At 41.8% G+C, this 12,325-nt stretch overlaps 1 protein-coding gene across 3 annotated transcripts in view; it reads left to right on the forward strand.

Annotated features, from left to right (window-relative positions):
- Positions 1 to 12,325, forward strand: part of ITGA9 (integrin subunit alpha 9) — a 369,289-nt gene that overhangs the window by 175,373 nt on the left and 181,591 nt on the right. For all 3 annotated transcript variants that reach the window (XM_034956118.2, XM_034956120.2, XM_034956121.3), the window contains exon 16: positions 1,787 to 1,936. In XM_034956118.2, the coding sequence (XP_034812009.1) occupies positions 1,787 to 1,936 (150 nt within the window). The remainder of the gene's footprint in view (positions 1 to 1,786; positions 1,937 to 12,325) is intronic.

Raw genomic sequence — 12,325 nt, forward strand, 5'->3', positions numbered from 1 at the left:
AATCTGCCCTCCAGTGTCTCTGCATGCATTCTACTCACCTCCTCTCCCCCCCGCAGCCCCGAGGAACTCTGAAGAAACACAAGCTTCTGTGGTCCCGTACACTTAGGACTACCACCACTTACTTCTTGGAGGCAATGGCAGTGAAAACGGAAACAACAAACAAAACAGAATAAAATCCTCTTTAACTTTGTTTAACTTGGTGTCCCATGCAGTCTATTTAATTTCAGACTCTTATTTACCCCAGTCCTAGGGAACTGAGGTTCATAGGACCAATCTGGGTGAATGCTGCTACAGTTTGTGGATGGGCTGCTCCCCATTTGCTTGTTCAGGTAGCTTTGAGCCCAAACATTGGGCAGCAAGGACATCCATATAGTGACATGCTGTATGTCATCAAAAAGAAGGTGTTCCTGACATAGACAATTTCCAGAATATATGCTAAGTGACTAAAGCAAAGTGCAGCATGAGATGCCACCATGTGCTGCAGATGCTTGGGCTGGATGGATACCTAAGTACCCCCAAACTGGCAGGCACATCTGCCTCTGGGGAAGGGGGCTGGGTGTTGGGGAGGGGTGGGAGCAAATTCCTCCCCGTGTGCCTCCTGGGGCCTTTAGAACCTCTACTTCTTTGAACACAGTGCTACTCTGCTCCAAACGCCCCCAAACTTCACACAGAGAGTAGTATGAAGTCCTCATCTCTGCACTTGTGGCCCTGAGGTTGGCCTCAGCCTGCCCGCCCAGCTTCTCTTCTCATTCTTCCCTGCTGCCACTCTCCTGTCTCCCCAGGGACTCGGCTGTTTGCGCCACTTTCCTTTGACACGTCTCAGACTTGCCCTGCTCCACTTGGAAGTCCTTGGAGCAGCCCACACGCACCCCCGCCGAGCTCACTGTCTCAGAATGTGGGACCACCTACCAGCTTTACTCCTGCATCTAACTCTAACTTGTGAGATTGTGGGGGCCAGAGTCCCCAGGAGGCAGTGACGCTGTGTGCAGAAAAGCCAAGAGCTCCAGGGCTGAACAGATGTGACTGAAAATCTTTACCAGCCATGTGCCCTGGGGAACTGAGCCTTGCATTTCCCCTTTCCTTTTCTGTATAATGGAGGATAACAAGCCTTCACTCACAGGGCGTGGGTATGTTTCTCATCTCCCTGCAGCACCTAGCACAGTACCTGGCATCTCATATGTTCAGGGCATGTTTGCTCTCCTGCCTTCCTTTCCCATCGTGACTGTCAATCTACTCTTCCCTTGGAGCTTGAGATTCTTGGATTCCAAAGGAAAGAACACAGGGCCAGGAGTCAGAATTTCACCCTTGCCTCCACTGATGTCTAATTCTGGGATGACGCTGGGCCACTCAGTCTTTGGATTCCCTGCCCTAACACAAAATCCATATTTATCTCAATGCAAAAGAGATGTGGTCATCAAAACACTGAATGCAAAGGGTTAGCAGAGTGAGCACAGATGTTCTCCCATTTGCCAACTGGTTTCTAAGAATATTTGGAGGATGAGTAACGTAATGTCTTCCATATGCTCAAGAGAAGATGATTTAGCACCATGCAAGGTAGAGAAGGAGAGCCCCCACCCATCAACAGAATGACCTTGGACAAAACACTAGCTGCCCTAGGCCTCAATTACCTCATTTAAAATATGAAAGTCATAAAACCCTACCTCACAAGGGTGATTGTGAGGATCATATGAGGCAATTCATGTAGAAGGTCTTTGTAAACTGTGAAATGCTCTTCGACTGTCAGCCAGGATTAGTAGTTAATGCGCGTATTTGTTTATTGTTTCAGCGGAGGGTGCAGGACGTCATCAGCCCGATCGTGTTTGAAGCAGCCTACAGCCTCAGTGAGCATGTGACTGGAGAGGAGGAGAGGGAACTGCCGCCTCTGACACCAGTTCTCCGCTGGAAAAAGGGACAAAAGATTGCCCAAAAGAATCAGGTCAGAACCTTAAAGCTCATACTCAGCACCCAAGGTGGCAGCTGCACACAGCAGAAATAATGGCCCAAAAGTTGAGAGAGCCGGGGGCCTGGCTGCTCAGGAGACCACAGCCAGGACACACCTCCTCTCTGGGTCTCCCTTTTCTGATCTGCAAAATGATAAAATAAACAATCTTAGGGGTTACTTGTGACTACTGTGGGACTTAAACACTTTCAGACAATTCTCAAGCTGTTAGAAGTTACAATCCCCTCGAGTTCGTGAACTGGCTGGCCACTTGGTCCCTGAACTTGCCCCTGTTCCTAGACTGTTTTCAGAGCTTAGATTGGTGGATAGTAGGTGCTTAATGAATGTTTTATTGGTGGGAGAATGAGTGAGGTGAAGAAGCAAGAACGGTAGCTTGCTGAATTGGCAGTTGAGTTACAGAATGCTCAACCCAAGAGTCCCTGGAAACCAGAGCACTGGGGCAAGTACAGGTGGTCCACACTCATCAGATTCTGGGATGTGCTGCTGTGTAGAGAAGCTTTAGTGCGATGTTGGGTGTATCACTCGTATGAGGTAGGAGTGAGCCTGTGCCTGATTTTGTGCAACAGCGCTGGCCAGCTCTGAGGTGTGCAGCACTGAGTGCAGTGCAGGAAATACGCAAGGAATCTGCAATCCCAAGTCTGTTTCAAATCTTTTCTTGAAACCCAAGATCACCACAGATTCAGAACCCTGTGGAAGATCAGGAAAAACTGTGGGCTAACCCAGCCTCCTAGGCAGGGTTGGGGCAAAGCTGTGGAACCACCTTTCACAGTGCTTCAGACCACTCTAAGTGTAGGGGAAAACTAGCAGATTGTGACCCATGCCTTGTAGATTAGAGTTGTAGACTGAACCACAGAGAAGTGTTTGGGATTTGAGATATCCATCCAGGTGTTCACATAAGTGCTGAGATTTTTACCAAGGCATCACATTATCTCCCAAAGCCTCTTTCCCATCATCCTAAGTGGGGTTCCCTAGAAGCAGAGCCTGAGAAAGGGAATTGGGAACACATGGTCTAATGATGCTGTGCTCTTAGGGAAAACCTGTAAAGGAAAGGCAGGGGGCTCAACATGGTTGTGGTCTCAGATAAAGTCTGGCTGAGGGACTCTGGAACAAAAATAACACCAAAGAGTTGTCCTCACCTTGAGGCAAGAGGGGCTTCCCTTTTGTGCCCCATATCATTCAGCCATTGACTGGCTGTGGGGGGGAAGGGAAGTGTAACCCTCCTTGAAAGGAGATCCCCTCAGCTGAGGATGGTTCTCTAGAGAAGAATGCAGATGTGAGCCATAAGCAGCCTACACACACATCAGCCAGGAGATGGGCCACAGTTCACAGTGCCCACTACACATCAAAACACACCCTCTGGGGAACGCTGCCAAGAGGTTTTGATTTAAAACACGAACCTTCTTTCACAACACAAGTGCCCCAGGAGAGTGGCCTGTAAGTCCCACTGGCCATTGATACTTGGAACAGGCCCTGGGGGAGTGAGGGAGGACACGTGGTGTCTAAGCAGGTGGGCAGAGTAGATGGGCTGGCCTTACTCTGAGGTGTGGAGAAGGCTAGAGAAGAGTGGAAGATAAGGTGAAGAGGCAGGGCAGGAAGCTGATGGCTTCTGCCTTGACTGGGAAGTACAGACCTAGGTCCCCTCCTGACAGGGAAGTGGGGAGAAGAGGTTGGCCTGGGGACACAGTAAAGCATGGTATTATGGTAACTCCTACATAATTGGTCTCTAGTTCTAGAATTATTCTGCTTTCTAAGGTCAAATCTTACTGGACTGATAAACTTAACCCATACTTGGGTTACGGAAGTTAGCCAGACTCGGGGTCCTGGGAAGAATTTCAGGGTCCTCTGTGCTTATTTGTTTCTGAATTGACCCAGTGAGGTAGTCATCTACTCTGTCCAGCATCTTGCTAGCCTGGACATACTTTCCACAGTGAACCTATCTCTCATTCCTGCAAGTCTGTCAGCGGCACAGATGTGGACTTTCTTTAGTGAAAAGCGTCTTGGAACCTTTACTGACATTTTTAGATTTAAGCAGCCCAATCACAGCCAGAGATGGAGGGACAGATTAGTATCGAAATGATGTTCTTGGTCACTTCTGGTTCAAGATGGCCAACCAAGCACAAATGTTGATGTCTGTGCCTTCTGGTACCCCATTGCAATGATTGTAAATGAGTAGATCGGAACAGGGAGGACAACACTGTGAAAGAAAGGGCATCAGCTAATAAAAGAGTCCAGTAATTTTCTGGTATGAGTGAAGTAAATGGAAGAGTGTTAGTGGATGAGCTTGAACTATACATGGAAGAGCTGGCTTCCTGCCTACCCAGGGAACAGAGAAGCTGCAGCCACAGCCCGGCCAACAGTTATAGAGGGGGCCAGAGTAAGAAGTGGGACTGCAAGTGGTGGTGGTATTGAGGGAGGTCAGTGAAATGTGAAGGTTGATATGAAGAAGGGTTAGAGTTGACTTTTCACCATTGTCCCCACCCCTACATGCTTCAGGCATGCAGAATAGCAAGCAGCCAGGCATCGTCTTCTCTAAAGTGTTAAATAAACTGTTTAAGATAGTGTGGGCGGCCTCGTTCTCAGAGAAAAGAAAGCCTTACTTCTGGCATTTGAAGTCACCAACGTAAGAGCTAGCTTTCTCTCCCACAATCCACCCAAACACTTTCACAGATTTTCTACTCAGTCCTTTTACCTTAGTTTGAAATATGAATGGACAACCAAGGAAACCCAAGATTGAGGAATATTTGGTGCATGAAAGGAAAGGCTAAAATAAACCAGGACAATAACTAACTTAAAAGGAAACAAATGATTTAGGGAATATAAGATATTATTTTTAAAAATTTTAAAAATGCAGCACCTTAATGTCTATGCTGTAGACCCAAGGAGATTTAGGAATATATTCCATTCTTTTCATTTTCTAATGGATGGGATTCTGTTCCTTTTTAAAGGGAGGAATGAAAGGCAAGGGAAGTGTTCTTAAAAATTAAAAATATATTTGCAGCACCAAAAACTCAGTGGAAGTATTAGAAGATAATGGTAAATAATTTCCCAATGGAAGTGCTAAAAGACAAGTAGAAAAGAAAGCTAAAGAATAAATTTACGGGGTCCTATATCTCCAAGTAATAAGAATACTAGAAAGTAAGAATACCAGTAATAAGAAAAGAGAAAGAAGGGGGAGAAAATTATGTGATAATAGAATAGCAGGTTTCAGAGTTAAAGGGGGAGACTGTTTTTTAAAATTGGTGTAAACAACAATTTACAATCAAAATAAACCAAAATTATCATAGACACATCATTTTGAAATGTCAGTGCTTCAAAGACAAAGGGAAAATTCTAAATGTTTTGAGGGCAAAGAATGCAGGAATGTTGATCATGGAGGATAAGTCAGCTTACAACAGAGTGAGAGTCAGACTGAGTAGTCCATTAGACTTTTTATAAGCAAGATTAGAAACTAAACTATGATGAAATAAAGGCTTCAATGTTCTGAGGGAAAATGATTTTGAAATTAGAATTTTGTTTTCAGCCACACAATCAAAGTATGTGGTAAAAATAAAGTCACTTTTCAGATAAGCAAGAACCCAGAAAGTTTACCTCCCTAGTAACTCTTCCAAGGAAATTATCTTGTACTTCAACAAAACAAAAATGACAACCAGAAGGAGCAAGATGTGGGATACAAGAAACTCTGGAACTAACTCTCAAAAGTCTAATGACAAGAAATCCCAGGATGATAACTGCAGCAAGTCTAAAAAGCAGCCAAGTCAATTGAGAAGAGGAGATCAATTAACTTCCAGAAGAATGAAGCTAAGCAATAGAATGATGAGCAAGTGGCAAATATTCAGTATATAGTGCAGATTGAATATGTTTCTTTTATGGGTAAGAAAAAAATAAAAGCATTCAAGACCTCTCAGAAAAATAGAAATAAGATAATTACCTGTACAGATTCTCCTTGACTCACGATGGGGTTATGTCCCAATAAACCCATCATGAATTAAAAATATTGTCAGTTGAAAATGTATTTAATACACCTACCTGCTGAATATCATTGCCTAGCCTACCTTAAATGTGTTCAGAACACTTACATTAGCCTACAGTTGGGCAAAAGTCATCTAACACAAAGCTTATTTTACAATAAAGTGTTGAATATCTCATGTAATGTATTGAACACTATACTGAATGAAAAACAAAATGGTTGTATGGGTACTCACCATTAACACACACAGCTGAAAGCACACTGAACCTAAAGAATATTTGAACTAAAATTAACTGCTGGATTATGGGGCTACTAGTGTAACAGGGTCATCCATTTCTCTCTCTTCTGATGAGTCTCAAGAATAGCTGGTAGAAGCCACTGGGGTATTAACACTCGTTGATGGCTTAGCAGGCATTGTGTTCTGTAGAAAGCTATCAGTTGTTTACCCTCCTAATCCTATAACTGACTGGGACCTGCAGCTCACTCCCACTGCCCAGCATCACAGGAAGTATTGTACCACATATTGCTACCCTGGGAAAAGCTTTTGAAATAAAAAATTTGAAATATGGTTTCTACTGAATGCATACTACCTTCACACCATTGTGAAGTCAAAAAATCCTAGGTTGAACCATTATAAGTTGGAGACCGTCTCTATGTCATGGTTAAAATATAAAACAAATTAAAATGTGATAAAATAACCAGTTATAACTATCAGATGTTTTTTGTAAGCCTCATGGTAACCACAAGGCAAAAACCTATAGTAATACAAAAATAAAAATAAAAAAGCAAAGAACCAAACCATACCACTAGAGAAAATCACGTGACCACAAAGGAAGATAGCAAGAAAGGAAGAAAGGAACAAAGGATCTACAAAACAACTAGAAAACAACAAAATTGCAGTAGTAAGTCCTTACTTATCAATAATTATCTTAAATGTAAATGGATTAAACTCTCCAATCAAAAGACATGGAGTGGTTAAATGGATTTTAAAAAAACAACAACAAAAAACAAGACCTAACTATATGCTGCTTATAAGAGACTCACTTCACCTGTAAGGACACACATAAAATGAAAGCAAAGGGATGAAAAAAATTCTATGCAAATGGAAACCAACACAGAGCAGGAGTAGACTTTAAGTCAAAAATAGATTTTAAGTCAAAAACTGTAAAAACAGACGAAAATCATTATACAATGATAAAGGGATCAGTTCAGCAAGAGGACATAACAATTGTAAATATATATGCACCCAACACCAGAGAAACTAAATATATAAAGCAAATATTAATAGATCTTATGAGAGAGATAGATTGCAGTACATTAATATTAGGGAATTTCAGTACCCCACTTTCTGCAATGGACAGATCATCCAGACAGAAAATCAATAAGGAAACATCAGACTTAAACTACACTCTAGAATAAATACGTCTAACAGACATATACACAACAGTCCATCCAACAGCGACAGAACACACATTCTTCTCAACTGCACATGGAACAGTCTCCAGGATGGATCACATAGTAGGCCACAAAATAAATCTTAATAAATTTAGCCTTGAAATATCAAGTATCTTTTCTGACCACAATGGTATAAAACTTGAAATAATTAACAGGAGGAACTTCAGAAAATTCACAAATACGTGGAAATTAAATAACATGGTCCTGAATGACCATTGGGTTAATGAAATAATTCAAAGGGAAATTTAAGAATTTCTTAAGACAAATGAAAATGGAAACACAGCATACAAAAACTTAAAATGTGGTAGGATTTTGAGTAAGTAGAAGAGTATAAAGAAGAATGTTGATCCTAGAAATATTCTATGTGAAGTAGAAGTTGAATATTCCTGGACTTTAACTTTGCAACTGTAGAGGAGGATGTATAATCATGACACTTGTCTTGGCTCAACTGTCAGCAATAATCATGAACCATAATAAAATTAGCACTATTTATTGGTTTTCAATATTTATAATTAAGCCAAAATCAGAGCTATGGTGATAGCATAAAATGCAAATGTCATTAAACTTGATTATATAAAGGTAAAAGTAGAATAAGATAAGTTTTCTTAATATCTCAATCTTTTAAATTGATGAGTCAAGAGATTGCAAAACTTGATGAAACAGGAAATCACTGTTGGCTTAAAATTGCAGAGGTCATCAGTAGAGCAACACTTCCTAAAGTGTGATTCCTGAACCAGCAGCATCAACCTCTCTTGGGATTTTGTGAGAAATGAAAATTCTTTTTATTTTATTTTATTTTTTTCCTAAATTTCTTATTTCCTTCTCTTTTTTTAAAATTTTATTATTATTATACTTTAAGTTTTAGGGTATATGTGCACAACGTGCAGGTTTGTTACATATGTATACATGTGCCATGTTGGTGTGCTGCACCCATTAACTAGTCATTTAGCATTAGGTATATCTCCTAATGCTATCCTACCCCCCTCTCCCAACCCCACAACCGTCCCCGGTGTGTGATGTTCCCCTTCCTGTGTCCATGTGTTCTCATTGTTCAATTCCCACCTATAAGTGAGAACATGCGGTGTTTGGTTTTTTGTCCTTGCGATAGTTTGCTGAGAATGATGGTTTCCAGTTTCATCCATGTCCCTACAAAGGACATGAAGTCATCATTTTTTATGGCTGCATAGTATTCCATGGTGTATATGTGCCACATTTTCTTAATCCAGTCTATCGTTGTTGGACATTTAGGTTGGTTCCAAGTCTTTGCTATTGGAATAGTGCTGCTATAAACATACATGTGCATGTGTCTTTATAGCAGCATGATTTATAATCCTCTGGGTATATACCCAGTAATGGGATGGCTGGGTCAAATGGCATTTCTGGTTCTAGATCCCTGAGGAATCGCCACACTGACTTCCACAATGGTTGAACTAGTTGACAGTCCCACCAACAGTGTAAAAGTGTTCCTATTTCTCCACATCCTCTCCAGCACCTGTTGTTTCCTGACTTTTTAATGATCGCCATTCTAACTGGTGTGAGATGGTATCTCATTGTGGTTTTGATTTGCATTTCTCTGATGGCCAGTGATGATGAGCATTTCTTCATGTGTTTTTTGGCTGCATAAATGTCTTCTTTTGAGAAGTGTCTGTTCATATCCTTCACCCACTTTTTGATGGGGTTGTTTGTTTTCTTCTTGTAAATTTGTTTGGTTTCATTGTAGATTCTGGATATTAGCCCTTTGTCAGATGAGTAGGTTGCAAAAATTTTCTCCCATTCTGTAGGTTGCCTGTTCACTCTGATGGTAGTTTCTTTTGCTGTGCAGAAGCTCTTTAGTTTAATTAGATCCCATTTATCAATTTTGGCTTATGTTGCCATTGCTTTTGGTGATTTAGACATGAAGTCCTTGCCCATGCCTATGTCCTGAATGGTATTGCCTAGGTTTTCTTCTAGGGTTTTTATGGTTTTAGGTCTAACATTTAAGTCTTTAATCCATCTTGAATTAATTTTTGTATAAGGTGTAAGGAAGGGATCCAGTTTCAGCTTTCTACATATGTCTAGCCAGTTTTCCCAGCACCATTTATTAAATAGGGAATCCTTTCCCCATTGCTTGTTTTTGTCAGGTTTGTCAAAGATCAGATAGTTGTAGATATGCGGCGTTATTTCTGAGGGCTCTGTTCTGTTCCATTGGTCTATATCTCTGTTTTGGTACCAGTACCATGCTGTTTTGGTTACTGTAGCCTTGTAGTATAGTTTGAAGTCAGGTAGTGTGATGCCTCCGGCTTTGTTCTTTTGGCTTAGGATTGACTTGGCGATGCGGGCTCTTTTTTGGTTCCATATGAACTTGAAAGTAGTTTTTTCCAATTCTGTGAAGAAAGTCATTGGTAGCTTGATGGGGATGGCATTGAATCTATAAATTACCTTGGGCAGTATGGCCATTTTCACGATATTGATTCTTCCTACCTATAAGCATGGAATGTTCTTCCGTTTGTTTGTATCCTCTTTTATTTCATTGAGCAGTGGTTTGTAGTTCTCCTTGAGGAGGTCCTTCACATCCCTTGTAAGTTGGATTCCTAGGTATTTTATTCTCTTTGAAGCAATTGTGAATGGGAGTTCACTCATGATTTGGCTCTCTGTTTGTCTGTTATTGGTGTATAAGAATGCTTGTGATTTTTGCACATTGATTTTGTATCCTGAGAGTTTGCTGAAGTTGCTTATCAGCTTGAGGAGATATGGGGCTGAGACGAAGGGGTTTTCTAGATATACGATCATGTCATCTGCAAAGAGGGACAATTTGAGAAAATTCTTGGGCCCACCCCAGACCCACTGAATCAGAAGCTGATGGGGTGGGCCCCAGCAAACTATGTTTTTGTTTTTGTTTTTGTTTTTGTGTTTTGAGACAAAGTATCCTCTGTCACACAGGCTGGAGTGCAGTGACAGGAACTTGGCCCACTGTAACCTCCACCTCCCAGGTTCAAGTGATTCTCCTGCCTCAGCCTCCTGAGTAGCTAGGATTACAGGTGCACGCCACTATGCCTGGCCAATTTTTGTATTTTTAGTAGAGACAAGTTTTCACTATGTTGGCCAGGGTGGTCTTGAACTCCTGACCTCAGGTGATCTGTCCGCCTTGGCCTCCCAAAGTGTTGGGATTACAGGTGTGAGCCACCGTGCCCGGCCAGCAATCCGTGTTTTAACAAGATGGCTGGGTGATTCTCATGCAGCTAAAGTATGAGAACTGATACAGTAGAGGTGTTAAACTAATAATTTGCCCATCAAAATTATGGAGGTGAAGGAGTGGGGATCATTATGTGAGATAAATTCCTGTCTATCATGGAAGGAATTTAGTAAAATAATGTCTAGATCTGATAAATCAACGAGTAGTAGTATCAGCATGTTTTCTAGAGATATGGAAATAATCATCAAAAGAAACATAAACGGACATGGGTAATAATGGGTAATAATGGTTGCCCCTGGAGAGGAGGACTCAGTATGGCGAGGTATGTGGCAGGGGGTAATTATTTTTCTAACCATGTGATTCTTTGGTTGAAATTAAAATAAAAGAAAAAATTGTTCTTAGATTGGGAAGATTGCCAGGAGCCTGAGAAAAGTTCTGGGAGAGCAGTTCTTTCTTATTGTCCTTTTCCTGATTATGGGGGAAAAAAAAAAAAAAAAAAAAGATAATCTTCCAGATGTTGGCTCAGTTTGAGGAGGAAGAAAGATTCTGAGAGTGAGGCCCACTGCAGGAAGCAGAGCTGATCTTTAACCTGTGTGTATATACACAACAGTTTGACACAGAGCATCTCATCTCTTTCATAGGAAGGAATAAATTCATCAGAACTCTCTAGGTCATGTTGCCAGATAACATTAGGGTTCCACTACTTTAAATGCCTTGATCTCTTCACTGAGCCCATGTTGGTACCCAGGACTATACAGAAGGGTGGATCAAATCATGATGACCTTTTAGAGTTGGGGTCTGCCCCCACTGATGGCCTAATTAAAGTGGAATCGCTGCACAGACTGTGTGTGTAACATGGAGATAGTGACCAGTACATGTTAAGTACAGGCTTACTGATTAATCTGAGGCTTTTTGCTATGAGTTAGGAATGTGCAGGACAGGCAGGAGACCAAGCCTTCCCTCTGTAGGGTACATAGTCCTGGGAGAAGACGGGTTCCAGGATAGGGCTTTGGCACTAGGCTCTGGTGAGTGAATAGTGGGATTGCTGCTAATGCTGAGATTGGATTGGGATTCTGGGCGCTCTGGGGACAGTGGAGCTTGAATGCTACAAGCCTCCGTACATACAGCCTGATGGGCACACATTGCACCTTCAAAATTTAAGGAAAGCAAAGACCTGCATCTGTCTCATCAGAAAGGGGGGCATATTTGATAGCAGGAAAAAGACAACCTTTTTTTCATTAACCAGAGGAGTATTTTAAAAGACTATAAAGCTGGAAGCAATTCAATTGTGTGTCTACTTTATGTAAGACCTCGATGAAAAAATAAATCATTGCTGCCTTCAGTGGAGTCACAGACAGTCCAGGAATAATTTACAAAGTGAGATTTAGATTAGTGTGTAAGAATTTCACTGCAGAGGCCACTTCTGGCTGAGGAGAAGGAGATGTTCTATGGAGAAAGGGAGAATTGGCCAGAGCCTTAAAGGTGAAGTAGGATTTGGGTCCTCAGGGAATGGAGGGGCTGATGGATGCTAAAGGTCTCTCACGTGGCTGAATATCTAGTGAGGGAAAGGGGAGAGGCCATCTGGACTGGAGATTCAGTCATGCAGTCTGAAGCCACTTGTTCACTGGCTGAGGAGTTGGATGTGATTCTACGGTGGACAGACCATGGCATATTTTGCAGTTTGGGGAGATCATAGATGTGCCTCGGGGAGATTGGTGTGCCTGGGTATGGGGAGGCCAGTTAAGAAAGAGCTTGTTGCAGGGGCCTTTGC

This window comes from Pan paniscus, chromosome 2, assembly GCF_029289425.2.
Source record: "Pan paniscus chromosome 2, NHGRI_mPanPan1-v2.0_pri, whole genome shotgun sequence".
NCBI lineage: Eukaryota > Metazoa > Chordata > Mammalia > Primates > Hominidae > Pan > Pan paniscus.